We start from the raw sequence: 23,509 nt of genomic DNA, 5'->3' as shown, positions 1-23,509 counted from the left end.
AAATAATCTGATGTGATCTTAAAAATAAAACAAGCAAAAAAAACAACAAACCCCTTATGAGCAAGCACTTGGCGACACTGGAGAGGAAAAACTCCTTTTAATGGAAGAAAAAACCTCCAGCAGAACCAGGCTCAGACGAGTTGGGGTGAGTGGATAGAGGAGAGAGAAAAGAACAGTAATAATAAACAACAAAGAGGCTCTCTGGTTGGTGGGGCCAGTAACTGCACATCAGCAATATACAGCTCCAGGACCAGGGACACCTGCAGAAGGTACAGAGAGAGAGAGAGGATAGAGAGAGAGGGAGAGAGCACAAACTAGGGGAGAGAGAGAGAGAGCACAAAGTTAGTGACATTCAATGGTGGAATATAAATGTGAGGACGGAGGAGAGGAAGAGAGGGGAAGGGAAGGGAGGGGAGGGTTGGGGTGGGGGAGCTCAGTGCACCGATGGTCCTCGGGCAGTCTAGGTGTGGGTGATACTTATTTGGTATTGGAAGAGTTTCTCTCAGTGAACTTTATGAAGATTTCCTCAGTATGAAATCTGTTGTGTAACTATGTGTCCTTGCTTTTAATTTTAGTCTGGAAGACTTATAGCAGAACACCTGGACTCAGACCGTATATGTAACTTGCTAATTAGTCTGTTCCACCAACTACTGTTTGCTACTAGGGACAAAGACTAGTTTGAACTGGTTCTCGCAGTCCCATCCTGATAATATGAGTCTCACTATGCCATTTGTTTTTCTGTTACAGTCCTGCAGACTGCTTTTAAGCTCTGTAATGATGGTGACCTGTTTGCAAAGGGATGTGCTTTGCTGTGATTAAGAGAAGGTGCTTGTGCACCCACAGCAGCAGCTGCCAGGCAATGCGGAGGAGATGTGCCGAGCGCAATCCCCCTTTCCTTGAGCACTGCCGCAATTGTGTTTTCTGTCTGAATCACAATATAGAGGCTTGCTAGCAGCGGAGTGAAGTGCTGCACTACCTTCCAGACAGAGAGTAGCTTCAGCCCATTTATCTGTCAATGCAGCTAATGGAGGATGGGAGTGTTGAGGAGGCAGTTTCAGTAAAGTAGGAGCAAACAGATGCCCCTGTGGAGGATAAATGAAGAGAAATTGCCTCTGGATTTTTTTTCTTTTTTAAACTCAACATCACAAAATAAACCCTTCCAGACACCGATTTTACCTGTGAGAGTGCTAGGTGCGATCAGTTTCACAGAACACCCTCTGGAGTAAAGACTCTTCAGGTACTGTATTGGTTTGGTGAATGCTACATTTCTTACACTCCAATTACAGCCACAATAAGCACTACTATTAAAGGCTTTATTTATAACCACGTGTTCCAGATCTCATTACTGCAGATAACTTCAATAAGTCACAAGAGGGAATATCAGGTGAGCATCTCAAAATCTGAATGACTAAATTAACTACATGGTAGAATTTAGGTGAAACCAGATTTTTATTTTTAAGGTTTGTTACCTAAACAAACAGTTTTCTTACGGGACATTATGTTTTATTTTCATACCAGAGACTTGTTTTTTTATTCCCAGCATTTACAATTTTCCTCCAAAGCCATCACACAGATTCTCTCATTGTACAAAACACTTGTTTTCCTCTGGCAAGATGTAAACACTGCCTGGGTTGTGATAGAGCACCAGCTGCAGATTGGTCCACAGGCAGAAGTGTCCTTGGGCAAGACACTGAAACCCAATTCGCCCCTGGTTGCTGTTCCATCGATGTAATTCTAATTCAAAGAGAGAGAGCAAACCCACATGCAGATCCTGAGAAAGGAATCGCTCTTTCCGAGAGATAATTGCACCAGGGAGAAAAACTGGAACTCCACGAAGTCAGGCAACAGGTGACCACTGGGCGACCGGTGGGAGATTCAGAGGTAAAAGTAAAGTGCAGGCAAGCAGGAGAAACATAGCGCGAGGACACACGACTCTACTACCACAGAGGTGAACGGACAAACTGGCGAGTTGACAGAGGAAGACCGTGGGTGTTATGGGTGAGGTGAGTAGATGGATGACAGATGAGGCTCATCAACCCCGCGTCTGAATCCCTTCGGCATACCTGCAGGAGATTAATCACAAACGGGAGAACGGCACTAGACTGAGCACTAGTCTCAGCTCTGGGTCTCTCTGACCACTGTTTGATCTACCTGTAGCAGACCTAAAGCAGCAGAGTATAGTCACATTCCTGATTGAGGCAGGAGTAATATCCTTTAGACAAATTATGGCTGTAAAACTCTTAACCTCCTATGGTAAACAACAGGCCACCCCCTGTGGCAGCTGCTGCGGTGACGGCGGTGGCTCAGGGACGTCAGGTAGCCGCGGCTCCGGCTCGAGCGGCTGCGGCTCGGGCTCGGGGAACTCTGAAGGATCGAGCGGCTGCGGCTCGGGCTCGGGGAATTCTGGCGGCTCCAGTGGCTCGGGCTCGGGGAACTCTGGCGGATCGAGCGGCTGCGGCTCGGGCTCGGGGAACTCTGCTGGCTGCCGCTGCGGCTCAGGGAACACTGGCACCTCGAGCGGCTGCGGCTGCGGCTCGGGCTCGGGGAACTTGGGTGGCTGCCGCGTCTGCGGCGGCTGGTCGGGGAACTCAGGTGGCTGCCGCACTGAGGGTCCGGGGGTTGAGAAAGGCCCTCAGTGGGGACGTCGTCGTCGGCACGCTGAGGGCGCGGGGTGGAGACAAGGGAGACAAGGGAGACATGGCTAGGACCTCAGTGGGGATGCCGCTGTCGGCGCACCGAGGCTCAGGATCCAGGGCGGTACCTCAGCGGGGATGGCCACGTCGGCACACTGAGGGTACAGGATCCTGGGGAAAACCCCAGTGGGGACGACCACGTCGGCACACTGAGGAGCTCGGATCCTTGGTGGAGCCCCAGCGGGGATGCTGCCATCGGCACACTGAGGCTGAGGCTGAGACTGAGGGACGCAATCGTTGGCGCACTGAGGTGGCAGGACCCTGGAGGGGCTTACAGCGGGGACGCTGTCGTCGGCGCACAGAGGTTCAGGTTGCTGCTGCAGCGGCGGGATGGCGACTGGGCGCTCCAGCGGTGGTGTCGAGGCTGGAGGTCCGGCGGAGAGGCTAGGAGGATCCTGGAGGCGATGCTGCGGGGAGGCTCTGGTCTGGTGGGACTACTGCGGGACTCTGGCGACTGGGACGCAGGGGGTTGGGAAACTGGCGACTGGAACAGGGCGAGGGAATTACACACCTCCCAGGCCTCGTCGAGGGGGGTCCACTGTTCCAGGCACCGTTCCAGGACCGATCTGATGGAGGACAAGCGGGAGAGCATCAGGTCAGCCCCCTTCCTAGTGGCGAAGCAAGACGGGTAGGTGAAGCTCCGGGCTAGCGCCGAGCAAAACTCAAAAATCTCCCGGTAACACAGGGCGTTCTGAATCACACTCGAGAGGGACTGTAGGAAGCATGGAGATCGTGTCCGCTGGGTCCGTTTTTGGCCAAAGCATTCTGTCACAAGTCGGTGTTGGCATGAAGCAAAAAGAGGTGATAGGACCCAAACGCTGGACAACAGAAGGCTTTATTAACCCTGGGACTCCAGGGGAGAAAACAAACTAAAATACAAGACACTAGGGAATCGGATGAAACGGAAACTAAGGAACAGCTCGGAGCTTCAAGGGCAAGTACAATCTACAACTACAACAACTAATGCTTCGGCAGGGAACAAAGGAGGAAGGGAGGTATAAATAGGGAGAACTCAAATGGTGATTAGAACACAGGTGAACATAACGGGGACAGGTGAAACTCATGAACACAAATTACAAACATAAAGCTGCCAGAGACCAGAACAGGGGAAACAGGAAGACCGCACAAAATAATAGTCCTCTGGCAGGAAGTCCCCAGAGGGACTCATGACAGTAACTATAATTTGCTTTTTTTTTCAACTATAAAGGAATGAGCTCAATCCCTGGTGGTGGAATTTGTTGCGAAAATAATAATGTTTGATTTATGAAAAATTTATAATTAAATTTACTCTGTGTCAGCTTAAAATAAAAAAGGACTTTATCTTAACTCTCTCCTGCATGTGGAAAACATGAGCAGGTTTGTTCTTGTGAGTGACGTATCTGTGTATAGAGAGTGTCTATTTCTAGATACCTGAGAGTCAGACACTCTCTTGTCGAGTGAGAGTCCCAGCGCTCTGAGTTTCCATTTATGACAAGAACTTTGCACGGCTATGTGTTTTATGTCTCACTGGATGAAGAATTTATCTGATTATCTGATAGAGAGACCATCCCTCAGGTGGAGGAGTTTAAGTATCTCTGTGTCTTGTTCACAAGTGAGCTGAGCCGAAAGGTGAAGCTCTTGATTTACCAGTCAATCTACGTTCTTACTCTCACTTATGGTCATGAGCTTTGGGTCATGACCAAAAGGACAAGATCTCGGATACAAGCGGCCGAAATGAGTTTACCTATCTTAGAGATAGGGTGAGGAGCTCAGAGTAGACCTACTGCTCCTTCACATAGAGAGGAGCCAACTGAGTGGCTTGGGCATCTTTTCCGGATGCATCCTGGATGCCTCCCTGGGGAGGTTTCCCATGCATATCCTACTGGGAGGAGGCCCCGGGGAAGATCCTGGACATGCTGGAAGGACTATGTCTCTCGGCTGGTCTGGAACACCTCAGTGCCCCCCCGGATGAGCTGGAGGAAGTGTCCAGGGAAAAGGAAGTCTGGGCATCCTTGTTTAGGCTGCTGCCCATGTGACCCAGCCCCCCGGATAAGCGGAAGAAGATGGATGGATGTATGAAGTGTGCAGTCAGAAACTGATTTCTGATAAAGGGGCATGTTGATCAAAGTTCTGTGAAGAATGGATTTTTTGTCACATTTCATTTGACATTTTAAACAAATATGTGTAATATTTAGAAGGCTCTATTAGCAGAAATGGAATATAGTATTCATACATTTTTTGTCATTAGTGTGTAATCACTAGAAACTACCAACTATTTTTTAATCTTAGAATGACCTTTCTAAATTTACACTGGGAGTGGGTGCATTTTCACTTGTTTTGCCACCATATCTTTATAGCAGCCCAGAACAGACAAAACAATCACTCCCTCTAGATAGGGAATAACATTTTGTTTTAAAGGTGAGGCCACCATACCCTCCACCATGCCTAAATGATACTGCATTTCTGCTGTGTAGTCTACTATAATTTTGAACCTGATGATCTAATTGTTACACAATTCAGTTAAGAGATGGTATGATGGTTTGATTCCTGTGGTTGGTGAAAAAAAAAATTACAATCACAACTTCATGTTACATCCACAGCTACAACAAAATAGCATTATCAAAATGACCATATGTGGCCATGCTAGCAAATATCAACATTAACAAGTAATTTAGCTAGTTTACCACTGGTCAGTACATCTTGTGGTGAACTGTATGCAGGTCAGTAGCCTTTAGACAGTGTGAGATTAGCATTCAAAATCGATAACATTTTTATTTATTTTTAATGGCTAATCCACATTTTGTTACTTATTTGTATCAACAGCATTAACATAACCAGCAGACTACTAATAAGCCTTCAAAATTCAGCTAAACCTAAACAGATTTGGACACAATCACATTGCCACTTGAGTTTAATCTGCCAAAGGTGGCAGTTTAGCTAAACTAATTTCCTACTGCTGCTATGCTTTACAAATGTTATGTTAGGTTTTGAGGTGTCACACTAATCAACCCATATATGCTTTCAATAAAGGTGCACGTAGAATTATTTGAAAGCAATATAATTAAAAACCAGACACACATTATTACAACATTGGATGCCTTTAATCCACAAGTCCTGCCATATTAAAACAAGTCTATTTTACACAGCTCAGTTAGCAGCTAAGACAAAAATGACATCAATGCAGTTAAATCGATGGAAGTCATAGTTAAAAAAAACTCGTCAGACAATATGGATCAGAGCTGCATTAGATATATTTAGGAGCTGTTAGCATTTTGGTGAAATTGGGATAAAACGGCTGAACTATTGACAATAAATGATCCATGTCTTGGTTTACACCTTACAACCTGTGGTCTACACCTGATGATGTTTTAGTTTAATGTTGAATATTTTAAATAAGTGTATCTCTGAAAGTCAAGTTGAAACACATAACTGTATGTAATAACCACTGCTTGTGTTTGCTGATAAATAGTGTTTTTCAAATATATCATCATGACCGCAGTGTGCAGGATTTAACTCCGAACAATACAGGCAACAGGGCAATCCAGTTAACCTAGTGACTCTTCTGGTGGACTGGAATAAAAGCAGACACTTGGTCCTCCATCACACTGCACTTAAAACCACTATTCTACACAACTGTATTCAGTGATCAGGAATGGTTTGGGAAGCTGTGTCGCACTACAGAGGCTGGATGAAATGGTGTGTCCTTCAGAGTACTAAACCTTCATTAGCAGTTCCAGTACATGGTCTCACAGAGACCACCATTCAGAAAGCATTCAGGCAGCCCTGTGTATTTTTCCTATTTCTGTGATAGAAAAAAATCTATTAATGATATGCACTCTGACCTGATATAGTTTGACCAAGCATGTGCTTCTATTTCTGCGTCTCTTGCAAGTTTGTTCAGTTACAGTGTCTTAACAAAAAGCAGTCAGCATTGATGCAGTCATGAAAACCATTTGCCCTTGTGTTGTCCAGGTATAATTAGAACTGAGAGGAAGAGTAAAGCTGTACTCAGTGTGAGGCATGTTGTGGTGATATCTGTATGCCTGCTTGTAAGCGTATTAAAAACCCACAGAAATCTTCTGTTGTTTATGAATTCTTCATTACAGAAAAAACTAATACAACCTGTCAAAAATGTTTATATCCAAATCCTCACAACTTCCATTTCTCTGATAAAAACAATTTTCTGACCCTCTGACTATAACAATATGCCTGTTGTGTCCTATAAATGTATACAAAAGGAAACTACATTTCACTTGGCATCTGAAACAAGACTAGTCTCTGGAATGGGACACAGCTAGAGGAAATGTTATCTAATGTTTTATGATGAAGATCTCCTGATCATGAAGGGAGAAAATAAGCTGCATCTTCAATCAAGATTGTTGTGCAGCCTGTGTTTAAATGGATAACAAATGGTGAGCACTGTTTTCATGTTCAGACAAAAAAAAAAAAGTATATAAGATCTCAAAAGGTTACAAGTGTAACATTAAGTTCCTGAGTAAATGCAACCTTGGAGTGAGGGCAGAATTTAAAAGCACAAATCATGTGACACCAGAGTGGCTGCCTGGCTCTCTTGAGATCAGTGGTAATGTACTGAACAGTCTGGAGGGGAAAATGCAGAGAGAGATTATCTTGGAACAGAGGAGTTCTCTCTTCTCTTCTTCCTAGATCTCCCGTGGTCTACAAGATGTTTTCAGGTCAACACAAAACAAAAAAAACAACCAAACACAAAGCTTACTTCTGACTATGGGACCACAATTGGTTGTCATGTCAAATGTGTTGATCCCAAGTCAGCAATGAATTGTTTACTGGTGCAAATTGTAGCTAACCTTGGGAATTTATAGACCTTGGCAGACATAAGCATTTGGGAAGGTAGAGTCACAAGTGAGAGGTCAGACGTAGAAAAGTCGTACCCTGGAGGTACTGACATGGAGGTCATCATCGTAGAACTTGGTCTCTATGATCACATTACCACTGGAAAACAAAGACACATGTCACTTTATGATCACTATGATTACACTGTAAAAATGTATACACACTAGAGCTGTCTGAGTTAACATAATAATAATAATCACTTAATGCAAATTTCTTTTAAGATCACAAATTTTTTCAGATTGTAGCTCAAAAGCAAAGTTATTGCCATCTTATGCGTGCAGCTTATTTTTTGAGCATGCAGTACCCTTGAACCTATTCTGGAGGACATTCTGGACGGTATTTGTCATTTGTTAGGATTGTTGCAATAATAATAAACATACACTTGCACAAAGCAAGCACATTTGTTTTGTATGTGTTCTGATGCTATGAAGATTGTTTAAAGCATTTTGTACACCTTTGTAAACAGCACACTTGTGGACAAATTTCAAGACAACAGGTAGCATAAAATAATGCCTTGAGAATATTACTTAAGACGCCTAGATAGTGTAGTGCTAGTCAACAGTCTATGACTACACCACTTTAAGTGGTATTAAGGAATGCTGGGCGCTCATGCCACTCTCCTGGAGTCTGTTTCTAACAGTTTGGTCAGAATCTTGCACATCAAGAGCTTTAGCAATGCTCCTCCTCTTCCTTCTTGCACAAAGGACCTGGTCCTGATGCTGGGTTGTTACAATTCTATGTACCTGTCGGTTTGCCTGGTGTAACAAATTCTCTCCTGGTATCTCCTACATGTTCTTGAGACTGTCCTAGAAGACTCAGCAAACCTTCTTGCAACTGCACATATGGATGTGCCATGTTGAAGTGACTGGACTACCTGTGAAACCTGATTGCAATGCAGGTACTGCCTCATACTACCAGTAGTGACAAGGACACTAACAAAACACAAAACCTGAAAAGAGTCAGTCAGGAAGGATAAGGAGAGAGCATTTGTCTGTGGCCACCACATGCAAAATCATTTCCTTTTTGAGGGTTGTCTTGCTTTTGCTATTGTCACTTTCATTCGCACCAACGCATGTGAAACTGATTCACCTGTCACTTGTGCATCCTAAATGGGCACATTGTCATCCCTAAAGTTTAGCCGACTTAGCATTATTCTGTAATGATTAGGTGCTCCCTTGATTTTTTTTTTGAATAGTCTATTATAATAGTTTGACAGCACTAATGCACAAAAGTACATTAAATACGGTAGCTGCAAGTTGAAGCAGGATGTGTGATGTGTTTGGGTAGTTCATCATTCACCGTCGTTTTTTCTTCTAAATCTCATCTATTACCTTTGTTTACACCTCACTTGTTTTTACATCACAGTATGATGATATATTGGATGTATTGTAGCTGAGGTTAACAGAGCTGTATGATAAGATATATTGTATGCGTCATCAGTATGGGAAAAAAAAAAAAAAAAAAAAAGAGAAGGGAGAAAAATCATCTTAGTGGGAACTCACGTTAAAACATTGGCTGGCATCATCTGGGACTCTGGAGCTGCTTCTATCAGAGACTGCCATGTGTTGGTGGAGTTGGGGATAACAAAGCCAAACTCAAAAAACCATTCTGGACAGACAGAGAAACAGAAAGACAAACTACTAAATAAACATCATACTGTACAATATCATTGTTATGATTCCTGGGTTCATATGGTGTCTTTATGTTCTATAATATAAATACTGCTTCAGAGACCTTTTCTCTCTGTAGAAACCCACAACACAAAGATACTGTGTTGGTGTGGACTTTGCACTGTCCTTTGGGGCTCTCTGTAACCTCACCTCTGTACAGAAGGGCCCTAGGGACAGCGCTCCAAACAGTAACAGGGAAATGACAACATACTACAGAAAGACAGCTAAATGGTGTCTATTGAAGTGATTTAGGATTATGTACGTGTTCTAATAAAGGAACTGAACACTTTAACACATTTTTTTGCGCTGTCCTTAGGGTTCCAACTTCAAACAACACATTAGGGCTGTGGCAACTTATTAATATCATCTATAAAATTTGATGATTAAAATAGCTGCAACAAAGGTATTCAGGGGTGGATCTGCAGGAGGCAATGTGGGGGGTAGTTGCCCCCCTATTGTAGGGTTTGCCCCCTAGCTGCCCCAATCGTCCTCCACACTGGTTTTGTTCCTGTTATGTAAGATTAAGAATGATTGGGAAGCATTTATTAATATAAGAATAAATATATTCTAAAAATATATTTGTGAGTCTTTTGTTCCATGACAAAAGAATTGTATTTTTACTGTGTATAACGACTCACGTATACCGCCTTCTTATGCAACCCTACCAAAAACTTTTTCCACCCCTTTGCCCCCCATTAAAAATTTCTAGATCCACCACTGAATGGTATTTATCAACAAGTCAGATCTATTGATGTAGCCGTTTGCTGTAGCAAAGTCTAATTTTTGTACAATTAAACATGGTCGTGCCTTCTTGCTCTAGTTTCTTTATTATGTGGTCAGATAATCAGTCCTCCAGTAAAATGTTTACACTTCTCACGCCAATTAACACTGTAACTTGCACATGTCACTGAGCAGACTGTATTATCTGAAGTCAAACCACAAGACAGAACATGAGACTCATGTTACCCTTAACCTCTGTGTTTTTTAGGCCTCATGTTTATATTTCTTCTGGTACATTTAGGCTGTGTCTGTGAAGCTGATGGTGAAACACACCATGCTGTTCTGATGGCTGGCACAGGTCGCAGTCAGTGTAGATTAAATATTTCTGTAATCTGGAGTTGTGGTTTTAACACATGCAGCCACAGCAGGAGACAGCAGGAGCGTACACAAGGGGCAGACAAACATTGATTCAGGCTGGAAATTTGACTCGATCACAGGCCACTCTAAATATTGGTGAACCAGCAGGTGGACGGTTGCTGTGCACTATGGCTGCTAGGTACTAAAGTGTAAAGTGACTTGTGTAGCCAAGTATGGTTTTAGTATGGCATTTAACCCATCCCAAAGTGCACACACACAGCAGTGAACACACACCTGGGACAGTGGGCAGCCATTGCTGCGGTGCCCGGGGAGCAGCTGGGGGTCCAATGCCTTGCTCAAGGGTCTCATCTCAGTCGTAGTATTGAAGGTGGAGAGGGCGATGGCTATTCACTCCACCCCACCGACAATTGCTGCCAGTCCTGAGACTCAAATCTGCAACTTTCGGGTTACAAGTCCGACTCTCTATACGGACCGACCACATTCCGACTGCCCACATTAGGATTAATGTGTCACTCACTTTTGATATAAATTTGGAATTGCAGTTAACAAGAGCCTTTTTAAAGGTAATAAAATTTCTGATCTGTTCTTCTGAGGAGGACCTGATCTGATCTTAAATTTCAGATCTGTTTAAATGCCATCAAACATAAAAAAACTGAAATTCATTTCATTTTTTTTGTTTATTACATGTGTATCAAACTTGTTCAAGGGTTATAGTATGACAATGTTGAAAACAGACTTCTCTATATTCTTTTGTAAAAATCTGATTAATTCATTAATTAATTATTAAAAGTTTTTTGTCACAGCCCTGCAATGCATAATAACATAACTGCCCTATATTACTCACAGTGTATTAAAGTAGCAAGGATTCAGACCCCCTTCACTTTTTTCGATTTTTTTATGTTGCAGCCTCATACTACAATTGTTTAAATTCTCTTTTTTCCTCATTAATTTACAATAAGTACATATCCTGGCACAAAATTCTGAAAATGTGCTCTGATCAGCGCTTTGATAAACTAGGAATACCTATACCTATTTGACGTTTTCCTTTTGTCTTGCCTTTGTTTGCCTGCTTCCCTGCTGCTATCTCCAGGTAATTCACAGTGTCTTCCCTTGCCCATCCCCCTGTTTCTGCCAGGCAAACTGTTTAATAACACCTTCTGAGTCTGAGTTGTGTTGTGTTGAGTCCTGCCTGTTTTTACTACATTGACATTAATAATGAGATGATGAAATACAATCCAGTTTGAATAATCCTTGAGTTTTGAAGCTTATCAGATGTAAAGGAGGAGTTTAGAATACCATCGGACAGAATACCGTCATGTTATATCTTGGAAAAACTTGGACTCTGGACTAAAGCCAAAAAAAAAAAAAAATCAAAACAATCAGAAACAACAATTTAAACTGCAGATCAATTAACTTTGTATCCTTAAAGTTTAACAAATGCATTTTTTCCCATTTTATTACTGTACTACAATTTTGAATCATGTTTCCATCTAATTTAACTTGCTAGCAGTTTTCATCTTCCCCATTTCCCTAGTGCACTTCTGCATTGTTTGGCACATTACTAGCATCACTATCAGTGGAATAATATCAAACCATTCACTGACATACATGAAAAACAAACTAGGGAACTACTCATCAAAACACTGATCAACACCAAAATTCATCAAAACAGGAATTTTTTGTTTGACTGCCCCTCGGTGTTTTAGTTTATTACCTTCTAGACACTGTCCTTTGAAGAAAACTTTCTGCTCCAGTCGGAACTTCTCCAGTTTTTCTGAGGAGGAAAAGTTCAGTTCTCTGGACACTGCTTTACACTTCAAGATCTTCTTTGGGACACGAGCTGGCAAGACATGGAGAATCTATAATTAACTGTGCAAAATTTGTTTTGAAAGGTTCACAGAGCCATAGATTTGATAGTTGCCACTTGTTGATTTGCAAAACATGTCTAACAACCACAGTTTTCAGAAGCAAACCACTTTACCCTTTTTCTTTCAAGGCTTTCATTAAACTGAGAATGTGTGTTGCACTGGTCGACTGTAACCTGCTAAAGGAGTGTATAGCATCAGTGGTAGCACTACTTAAACCCAGAGTTTTTTGAGCATTCAATCTTCTCCTCCACTGTGACAACAGACTCTACAGGATGTGTCAACTGCCATCACCCTTTACAGTGAGTCTCCTCTGAGTTGAGAGAGGGATCTTCTTTCACAATGCTCATAACATGCATTGCATATTTTTTTTGCTAACATCCAAACTTATTAATATCTGTGTAGGTTAGTTTCTTCTTAGGATGTAATAGTTCTCTAGATTACTTTAGGCTTTTTTCTATTTTTGTTTTTCATTTTTCTATTAAGCTAAACTTTTACTTTATGGTCTGTTTATGAGGAGCCACCTGTGTAAACTGATTCGCTTTCTGTTGCTAACATATTGTGCTGTTCGGTTCTGTACTGCTTGGGATTGAAAAACATTACAAGCACTGTTCTAAATAATTATTAATTTAGTTACTCCATGAAACTGACAATAGGTATCCATGAGACATTTAGCACTAGGGGGATTTTAGTGACCTCATAGTACCATATCATCCCACCTTGCTCTCAGAGTGCAGCTTCCAAAAGTAGAATTGGAGGCAGAGCCTTTAGCTATTAAGCTCCTCTCCTGTGGAAGCAGCTCCCAGTCTGGGTTCAGGAAGCAGACACCCTTTCTACTTTTCGAATGACAAAAATCTATTCTATTCTACTTTTAAGGTTAGACTTCAAACTTTCCTTTTTGACAACACTTATAGTCAAGGCTGGCTCAGGTGACCCTGAACTCTTAGTTATGCTGCTATATGCTGAGACTCCCGAGGGACTTTCCATCATGGACTAAGCTCACCGTCATTAAATGAGAGCTGGTTAACATCTCTGTTCATGAGTCGACCATATGCAAATCATGATTCGTGGTTACATGGAGCATGGTCATTATGGCATGACACACAGAGGAAGGCACTAAACTCCAAAAGCAAACAAACAAACAAACAAGTGAGCATGTATGGTTGTCCATCTATATGTGGCCCTGTGATGGACTGGCGACCTGTCCAGGATGTACCTCTGCCTTTCACCTGAAGCTAGGCTCCAGCAGATCCCCGTGACCCTAAATAGGACTAAGCGGTAATAGATAATGGATGGATGAATGAATATTCATTAATACAACCTGTTGGATATTACATCCATTATGATAACTGAAGTAACAGCACTTCAGAGACATACCATAAATGGTGTGGTAATCAAATTTTTTTCCCCGATTACAACACTTTACTCCCCTGTGACATACATGCATCCTCAGATGTTTGTACATGGGATAATGTCAGGATGGCTGTCAGTCAGCTAAAGCTGAGCAATGACCATATGTTAGGAGTGGCCCACTCAGAACCCAGACCTTAACCTAATACAGAAGTTGTGGAAGGACCTTCAGAAAGCTGTTCACACCAGACATCCTGAGAATACATCTTGGCTGAAGCAATTCTGCAAGGAAGAATCAACTAAAATTCCTCCTGTGCAAAAAATTCCTCCTCAGGTCTGAAAGCACTTGCTTGAAGTTATTTCTGCCAAAGGCAGGTTTGTGCAGTTCTTAAAACCAAGGGTGCACTTACTTATTCCAAAAGCATGGCTGTCCAATTAAGATTATAACTGTTGTTAATTTGCTTCAGGACAGTCTGTTTTTTCTAAACATGAAGATGAAGATCAGATCACAGTAATTAATCCAGCAAACTAGGTCATTCACAAGGGTTCTTATACTTTTTCTTGCCACTTATACTGTTTACATGTCTTATTAAGTTTTGTGTGCAAGTGTACCTTCATGCTCTACTCCTGGTACAGAGAGGTCTTCAGTTCCCTGCCACAGCACTTTACCTGTCTCTGCATCTCGAAGATTCATCCAGTTTCTGCCATAAAAATGTTAAGTGACAACAACAAAACTAAATAACACACAAAATGACGTAAAATAATCATGGTTTATTTTAAACACTTGAGAGAATACCTGACCTGCCTTTAAAGCATTCATAACAACTACTGAACAACATTTAAATGCACTCATGTATAATCAACCTTACTTTCATTTTAAAAATTACCAGTAAAACCAATCAACTTCATAATGTATATTTCAGACAGGTAAAAAGAAGCTGTGGTGGAACATTGAATAGCTCATGGTTATTAAGATGGAAAAAGTAAGCAGATTAAGAACCTCAACAGGTGAGTTGGCAAATAAAGGTCAGAATTGCAGGTTAACTCACAAAACAATATTACTGCAACAGGTTGCAGAAGATATGCCATCAATACACAATTGATTTTGTAATGGACATTTGGTATTTTGTCTTGTCCTGTGACTTTATATAGCAAAGTGACTTGTATGTGTATATTTACAGTAATTTTGTCGAGTTGTCACTAGTGTTAGGTGTCCACGCTCAACTCTTGACTTCTAGTGTAGCACAGGCGAAAATGCTGCCCAAAAGAAAGAGCTACACAGCAGACTTCAAAGTGCATGTATCATATTATGCTGCTGAAACAAAGTGTGGAGTGAGTGTTGGCATTCAGACAACCCAAGAGATGAGGAAGAGAAACAGTAAACACACCTGTATAAACCTTTGGTCTGTCCAGTTTTGGATTATGGTGCAAGGTTGTGGGGTTATGTGTTGTCTCTTGGGTATGAACAAAGTATTGAATAAAAAAAATTATTAACTTGCAAACAAAGATTTGTATTTGTAAACAATTTTAAGCTTATTTGTTTGTAAATAAGCTAAGGTTGTAAGGTTGTATATTTGGATGACTTAGTAAACACAGCAGATGGAATAAGCACCTGATTTTAAAATTATTCTTTTACCCAAATACAGCTGTTAAAACCTCATACTCAGCAGTCAAACCCAATACAATGGGCTAACACAGATCAAATAACATTACAGGTAAAATAGTGACCTTCATACCCAAAAAGATTGGTGAAAATTTATACAGTGGGTACGGAAAGTATTCAGACCCCTTTAAATTTTTCACTCTTTGTGTCATTGCAGCCATTTGCCAAAATCAAAAAAGTTCAATTTATTTCTCATTAATCTACACTCAGCACCCCATCTTGACAGAAAAAACCAGAAATGTAGACATTTTTGCAAATTTATTAAAAAAGAAAAACTGAAATATCACATGGTCATAAGTATTCAGACCCTTTGCAGTGACACTCATAGTTAACTCACATGCTGTCCATTTCTTCTGATCCTCCTTGAGATGGTTCTGCTCCTTCATTGGAGTCCAGCTGTGTTTAATTAAACTGATTGGACTTGATTAAAAAAAGAAACACACCTGTCTATATAAGACCATACAGCTCACAGTGCATGTCAGAGCAAATGAGAATCATGAGGTCGAAGGAACTGCCCAAGGAGCTCAGAGACAGAACTGTGGCAAGGCACAGATCTGGCCAAGGTTACGAAAGAATTTCTGCAGCACTCAAGGTTCCTAAGAGCACAGTGGCCTCCATAATCCTCAAATGGAAAAAGTTTGGGACGACCAGAACTCTTCCTAGACCTGGCCGTCCAGCCAAACTGAGCAATCGTGGGAGAAGAGCCTTGGTGAGAGAGGTAAAGAAGAACCCAAAGATCACTGTGGCTGAGCTCCAGAGATGCAGTAGGGAGATGGGAGAAAGTTCCACAAAGTCAACTATCACTGCAGCCCTCCACCAGTCGGGGCATTATGGCAGAGTGACCCGACGGAAGCCTCTCCTCAGTGCAAGACACATGAAAGCCTGCACAGAGTTCACCAAAAAACACATGAAGGACTCCCAGACTATGAGAAATAAGATTCTCTGGTCTGATGAGACCAAGATTGAACTTTTTGGCATTAATTCTAAGCGGTATGTGTGGAGAAAACCAGGCACTGCTCATCACCTGCCCAATACAATCCCTACAGTGAAACATGGTGGTGGGAGCATCATGTTGTGGGGGTGTTTTTCAGCTGCAGGGACAGGACGACTGGTTGCAATTGAAGGAAAGATGATTGCGGCCAAGTACAGAGATATCCTGGAAGAAAACCTCTTCCAGAGTGCTCAGGACCTCAGACTGGGCCGAAGGTTCACCTTTCAACAGGACAATGACCCTAAGCACACAGTTAAAATAACAAAGGAGTGGCTTCGGAACAACTCTGTGACCGTTCTTGACTGGCCCAGCCAGAGCCCTGACCTAAACCCAATTGAGCATCTCTGGAGAGACCTGAAAATGGCTGTCCACCAACGTTCACCATCCAACCTGACAGAACTGGAGAGGATCTGCAAGGAAGAATGGCAGAGGATCCCCAAATCCAGGTGTGAAAAACTTCCCAAGAAGACTCATGGCTGTACTAGCTCAAAAGGGTGCTTCTACTCAATGCTGAGCACAGGGTCTGAATACTTATGACCATGTGATATTTCAGTTTTTCTTTTTTAATAAATTTGCAAAAATTTCTACATTTCTGTTTTTTTTCTGTCAAGATGGGGTGCTGAGTGTACATTAATGAGAAATAAAATGAACTTTTTTGATTTTGGCAAATGGCTGCAATGACACAAAGAGTGAAAAATTTAAAGGGGTCTGAATACTTTCCGTACCCACTGTATATAGCTGTTTTCTCCAGCTTCCTCCCACAGTCCAAAGACATGAAGGGTTAGGCTAATTCTTCTTTTCCTTTCGGCTGCTCCCTACAGGGGTCGCCACAGCGAATCATCTGCCTCCATTTAACACTACCCTCTGTATCCTCCTCACCTACACCAACAATCCTCATGTCCTCCTTCACTACATCCAAGAACCTCCTCTTTGGTCTTCCTCTAGGCCTCCTTCCTGGCAGCACCTTTTTACCAATGTATTCACCATCTCAATCTGACTTCCCTGGCTTTTTCTCCAAAACATCTAACATGAGCTGACCCTCTGATGTACTCATTCCTGATCCTATCCATCCTCGTCACTCCCAGAGAGAACCTCAACATCTTCAGCTCTGCTACCTCCAGCTCTGCCTCCTGTCTTTTTCTCAGTGCCACTGTCTCTAAACCATACAACATTGCTGGTCTCACCACTGTCTTGTACACCTTTCCCTTCATTCTTGCTGACACTCTTTTGTCACACATCACACCTGACACTTTCCTCCACCCGTTCCAACCTGCTTGCACACATCTCTTCACTTCTTTTCCACACTCTCCGTTGCTCTGGACTGTTGACCCTAGGTACTTAAAATCCTTCAACCTAGGCATGATTTAAAGTTTGTTGGGAAAAGTTTATTTCAATTTACGTAAAAGTACATCATGCTTCACAGTGCCAAACTCATTTTTAAAGTTTAAACACACTGCTCCAACAACTTTACCTTGGTCCGTAGTATCTTTTATAGGTTCTGTGAATTTATACATTTCCATTTCTTTTGAATACTTTTGTCAAAATCTCAATTGTTTTGAATTTTAAATTTGAAAAATGGTTAATTGTTCAGCAACTACCTTTTCAAGAACTTTTGGGGTTACTGGTACAATTGAAATAGGTCTATAATTACTCACCTCATCAGGTCCTCCAGACTTGAAAATTGGGGTCACAACAGGTGTTTTGAAATTTTGTGGAAACTCTCCAGTTTTAATAAATAAATTTCCCAAATGTGCTATTGGCCTTATCAGTATTGCACTATAATTTAACAAGAGAATAATTGAACAACTTAATTTGTTGATAATTTTATGAAATTTGTTTTGACCAACCTGTGCAACGTAAAATGATGATTTTTCCGATTATTTTTTAAAGAACATGTAAACTTCCCGATTGTATTTTCCAGCGCATCCATCAGAAAATCACAGCACTAATTTAAATTATTAATTTGGAGTACATTCTCCCAGTCTATGCTCTTCATCTGATTTTCTTGGTGGATTTGTTGACAGTTACCTCTGGGTTAAAAAAAACAAACAAACCAGAAATTAATTGTGATGTTTGTTTATAACTTTGTTATAATTTTTAATTAATTTTAGTTAGTTCATTAGAATTAGAATTATATTATGATCAGACAAACCTGTTAATTTTTTTTTGCAAACTTTTTTTAATTCACTGATTTATTTGTTAAAATGAAATCTCTTAATGTTTTACCAATCCAAGCTATTTTTTAGTATTTCATGCAATTTATGTTTGAGATAATAGTTTTGAGTTTTTTACTTTTGTCTGATTTAACCTGAAGTTTTGTGTAATGTACAGAAGAAAAAGGTATCTGCAAGAGGGAAAAAGAGTCATATAAACAATTTTACCCTCTGATTTCAAATTATTAATTTTTATTTTAGGATCTTATAGGTCATGGTTTCTCTTCACTGAGTATGTTATGTTGTCAGATTTGAACCCATTTCAACACTCAAATATTGTCATTGGTTTGGCTTGGAAGAAAATAGCATGTGCAGTACTTTACTAATCAATATACACATTAAACCATGTGTAGGACTGCTGGCGTTAGAATTAAGATACTGAGGCAGACAGCATAACATACTGATGCCATCTGACATTTGGAAAGACAAATGTCATCTTTGGATATCAGATCTATGGAAACCAGCAAAGAATCATCATCCCTTCAGCCATCTGTTTGAGGAGACTCTCCACTCAGCATGCTGTCACCTGCAGATACTACTTAGTGTCACATACGCTTGACTCCACACCATCTGTGAAGCCCTTCTTCACGTCACCACAACTAAAAACACAAAAAACACACAGTCGCGGGCACTTGATAAGTGTCTATGTCCATAATCTCAAAAATATATAGCTTTTAAATCTCTAGGCTTCTTTTCTCATATTTGCATATAAACAATTACTTAAGTGTGGAGAAAAGAGTTAATTACAGATTACTAATTCACACACCAAACTGAAAATGAAAACATGAAATTTAATTAATGATTCTGATACAGTTCTATTATTCAGTTGATGATGTGACCATTTCATAATATTTTGTCAAACTTCACATTTATGTCATCACATCTCAAATTCTAATCAAAATAGAGAAAAAAATGAACATAATGAATACTCCTCTGACATAACATATTGGAATTTTACATCCATGTAGCTGGCATGTTACATACATCTATACTGCTATACTGGCTTTCAAAAACTGGACAAATCAGACAGCAGACCTCCACCAACCTCCACCCTTTCCCACCCCTTCTGGCTTTCAAGTAGTGTGCTGAGTTGAAAGAGTTCTCTAATCCTCTCAAGTCTGACTAAAGCCAATCTCCTACATCAAACTGATCAGCCTCTGCACCTTCCAGAATAATCCAGGCCAAAATACAACGTCCTTGCTATTGACACTCTTGGCTCCAGGCCGGCTATTCTAATGTCTAAATATGTGTCAATATAAAAACATATTGGTAGGATGTACATGATAACTGACAGCAACAAAATAACTTGTTCTGGTTACATCTGATAATATGCACCCTTTTAATTTTTTCTCCCTTTAATCACTTCCTCACAAACAAAACAAAAGAACATTTTATACAGCAACTAACTTAACTTCCAACAACAGCATACAAGGTTGCACCATAGACTCCCCAGGGTCAGCTACAGGTTGTGTGTAAACCACCAGGGTGCCTGCTCAAATCTGTCATAACACATACACACACAGACACACACAAGTTAATGAGCCCCCAGTGATCATCTGGCATGATTTAATCTGCATTTAAATTTAAAGATGCATTAATGGCTTAAAGTATAACCTTTACACAACAGACAGGCCAACCACAGACCCAAAAAAAAAAAAAAAAAAAAAAAAAAACTAGTCTGGACTAGTCTGTTTTTCCACTGTTGCAACAATCAGTAAGTTATGTGGCAGCAAAAGAAAAGTGTGCATATGCTGTTTTGGGTTATGACATTTACTGTTTTTTAGGTCTGCATACTGTTGTCCTGATTTAGTTGAGGAATTTCAAATTTAATTAACGTTATACCCAAACTGTGCTTTGGGCTACAGCATTTGCTGTTTTTTAGATCTGCATACTGTTGTCCTGATTTAGTGGAGGAATTTTAAATTGAATTCATGTTACACCCAAATTTGAGCCAACACACAAGTAAATAAGTAATCAGGTTTACCCATTAAAACTTATTTTTCCATTAAGGATTGCAAGTAAATAACTGTAACTGGATATCGAAATAAAAAAATAACATGCTTTACAATTTTTTTTCTTGTAAAACACTGAATTCCAAAATTCATGAATAACAATAATTACATTTTACTATTAGAAATACTACTGTGACTAAAGGGCTGGCACATACTGGTGGATTAACCATTACAGAATCAAACATAAAAAAAAATTTGGTAATCACCAATACTGTTAGTATTACTGCCACAAACCCTACATGGGCTGGTGGCCTGAAAGGCACACAGTTCCATTATAAAGTGGAACTTTAACAGTTTTTATATTCTTATTTACTGCACGTTGCTAAGGGTTTTGGATAGAGATAGTGTAGAGATGATGGTGCAATAAAGGTTCAATACAGATGTCATTTTAGTATGTTTGGTTGTAAATTCTACTGGTTAGTATTTCATATTAATACTGTCGTCAGATATACAGATACTGTTTTCCTTTGAAATTTTATGTTATGATTTTTCCATTTTGCTTTTGTTGTATTCAGCTACTTTTACTTTTATTTACAAAATATTAGAATTCTGCTGACAGACACTGGAGAAAACAGAATTTGACCTCTAAGTTGCGTTGCGTAACCATGTAACTTGTCCAGCCTACAGGAGTGAGGATGCTGTTTGAGCATAGTCAGAAAAACCAAAGACGCCTCAAAATGTTTATGTTGTTCTTGCTCTGTGAAATGTAACAACCTCACTATTAGATATACTGGATGAGATAGCACTGGTGTGCTATCAGCAACAACAACGTAACATTTTTTTCCACCGCAAACATCTCATCATTCTGCACTGTCATGAAATGCATGATGTCTACTCACAAAAGTCCAGTTTCCCTATGCCAAATGTAGCCTTAGATAGTTCTGAAACAACAGTACCCAGATCAGATGGAAAAATAAATGTACCAATACTGAGAAAACTGAGGCATTTGATTACAAAGGCAATCAGATTTCCACTTATGATCTACTTTTCAAAAAAAACATCTGCAGCAACAATGTGATAAATTACAGGGAGTGAATAGCAACTTTATTCTTTATGTCTATGTTGTGTTGGAGGTTGTAATAAAATTGAACTGAACTGAATTGGAAAAGCAGATAGCACCAAAGGTTGTCTCTGAACAAGGTATGGTTTATGTTGCTATTTACTCCCAAACAAATACGTTGCAGACATTATTGAAAACTTACTGACATTAAGTCAAACAAGTATTTCTAAAAGCAGCAGGCAAGCCAGGCCTGGGTAGCTGCTATTGAGCTGGAAGCTATTTGAAAACCCCTTAGCTAACACATAGGATACATGTTTTGTAATATCACTTTATATGACCATGAATACCCTTATCAGGTCAAAATATATGTACAACACATTTCATTATCCACTAATGTAACAGACATTTGAGACTTATCTTTAGCATAGAATGATTACGTTAAATGCACAAGTATATAGTAGATTATCTTAGCATAAGCAGTGCTTTGTAAATTGAAGCATATGCATAATATATACCTTTGTTCAATTTGGTCAACTTATTACCAAAGTAATCTGTTTAGCATGTGTTATATTACTGTTTTTAACATCTCCATAGACTGATTTGAAAATGTACTGATCACCACACAACAATATGCCAAAATTCAAAACATTAACGTTTCCACTTTTAACTGTCAACCAGGTGTTTACTAATTAAAAATAAAAATCTAAGAAAGAACAACCACCATCACCTACTTGCCATCATCAGCCTTAGCTAACGTTATCTCCAACATATGTCACTGTTGCTGAACAGGGTAGCTATCGTTGTTTGTCCTTACAGCTGCCACACCAAGCACATTGAGCTCTTAGCCAGGCGAGGCAGACACAGGGCCGCTTGCTTCAAGTGGCAGGCCGGCATTCAGATGTGAACTAAGCTAGCTGCATTTTAATTTAGCAACATCAAATAAACACAATCATTAGCTATGTAGCTGGCATGTTAGCCACAGCAGCTAGCCTTACTATACCATTCACTGGAGTTAATGTCGGAGATGAACTTCCATGTTGCTAATCGTAGATCTAGTTACACAAAGCAGACGTTTACCTCCAGAGAACATCAGCAAACCAACATCAAAAAGGATACAGTTTGAAGCCCTTCAGAATCTCCTTGGCCCTGTCTTCGTCTGAAGACATTTCAGAAATCGTCTATTTTGTTTCTTACAGAAAACCCAGGGTGTGCTGAAATAACTAATCTGCTCTGAATGATAGCTTAACTAATTATAACCGGCAGCTAATGTACGTCTGAAAATAGCATAAACTATGTGTACTTAACTCTATGTTGTTGGACTATTGATCCGATAATGCAATCAGCTAAATATACCAGGCTAACAAACAGACACCTCACTTAACCAATCAAAAGAGGGGCGGTAAGTCTTATTAGCGAATCACAAGTCGAAGATGAAGAGCAGAGGTGGGACTACACTGGATACAGACGCGTCACCAAGGGCAACGCCGTACATAACACAGAGGGTGATCGGTACTACGGTCGTATGTAACATTTTTTCATATACAAACTACAGAAGCAGACTCCATTCACCTTAATGTTACATATTACTAAAACCTGATTTGAACTTGATGATTGGCCTAACAATCCATCCAATAACTGCTGAGATATTTCAATCACAATGCAATTCTGGTGTGAGAACTGCTTTCATTACGACAGCAGATCACTTTGGTTAGTAACAGGTCCAGTAGTCTGACATATAAGCCATGTTTGCCACCAGTCACACCAGGGGTCACGTGGAGATTTATAACAAAACACATACATACAACTCTGCATGAAAGACCAGACAAAGTAATTTGTATCCTTATTTCAGTGCACCTAATTTGATGGCTCTTTGCAATTGTAAGCATGTATGTCTGTGAAGATTCCACTCATTTGAAGACAGTGATGTACGCATTTTGGACAGAGAAGATAGATGGTTTGCAGACAGTTGGTCAGTTGGTGAATCAGAGGGATCACGAGTCCACCATTAAATCAATCATTAAACAGGTGAAACTACTTAGGTTAGTGTGAAGCTGCCGGAGACCAGTACAGGGGAAACAGAGAAGTCTTTTCAGTGTAAAGGTC

At 40.5% G+C, this 23,509-nt stretch overlaps 1 protein-coding gene across 2 annotated transcripts; it reads right to left on the bottom strand.

The window, feature by feature from the left end:
- Positions 1 to 6,158: 6,158 nt before the first annotated feature.
- On the bottom strand, positions 6,159 to 22,754 carry pde6d (phosphodiesterase 6D, cGMP-specific, rod, delta). 2 transcript variants are annotated; one of them, XM_026323641.1, is made up of 5 exons: positions 22,523 to 22,754; positions 14,140 to 14,228; positions 12,027 to 12,152; positions 9,047 to 9,152; positions 6,159 to 7,643 (listed from the first exon to the last, which is right to left on the bottom strand). In XM_026323641.1, exons 1-5 carry the CDS (start codon positions 22,570 to 22,572, stop codon positions 7,562 to 7,564), a joined length of 453 nt encoding a protein of 150 aa, XP_026179426.1. In that variant the 5' UTR covers positions 22,573 to 22,754; the 3' UTR covers positions 6,159 to 7,561. The 2 variants fall into 2 exon arrangements, with proteins under 2 accessions (XP_026179426.1, XP_026179427.1); XM_026323642.1 differs by lacking the exon at positions 22,523 to 22,754 and adding an exon at positions 14,916 to 15,277.
- Between the last annotated feature and the right edge of the window lie 755 nt (positions 22,755 to 23,509).

This window comes from Mastacembelus armatus, chromosome 4 (assembly GCF_900324485.2).
Source record: "Mastacembelus armatus chromosome 4, fMasArm1.2, whole genome shotgun sequence".
In the NCBI taxonomy this organism is placed as follows: domain Eukaryota; kingdom Metazoa; phylum Chordata; class Actinopteri; order Synbranchiformes; family Mastacembelidae; genus Mastacembelus; species Mastacembelus armatus.
Note: the sequence above shows the minus strand (reverse complement) of the source record. Positions and strands in the feature narration are given on the sequence as shown.

Excerpts from the sequence above, each read along its gene's own strand:
- pde6d (XM_026323641.1), bottom strand. The coding sequence starts at position 22,572 with ATGTCTTCAGACGAAGACAGGGCCAAGGAGATTCTGAAGGGCTTCAAA. Across the intron at positions 14,229-22,522 it reads ATTCTGAAGGGCTTCAAACT|AAACTGGATGAATCTTCGAG; the intron begins GTATCCTTTTTG and ends TTTTTATGGCAG. Across the intron at positions 9,153-12,026 it reads CAAAGGACAGTGTCTAGAAG|AATGGTTTTTTGAGTTTGGC; the intron begins GTAATAAACTAA and ends CTGTCTGTCCAG.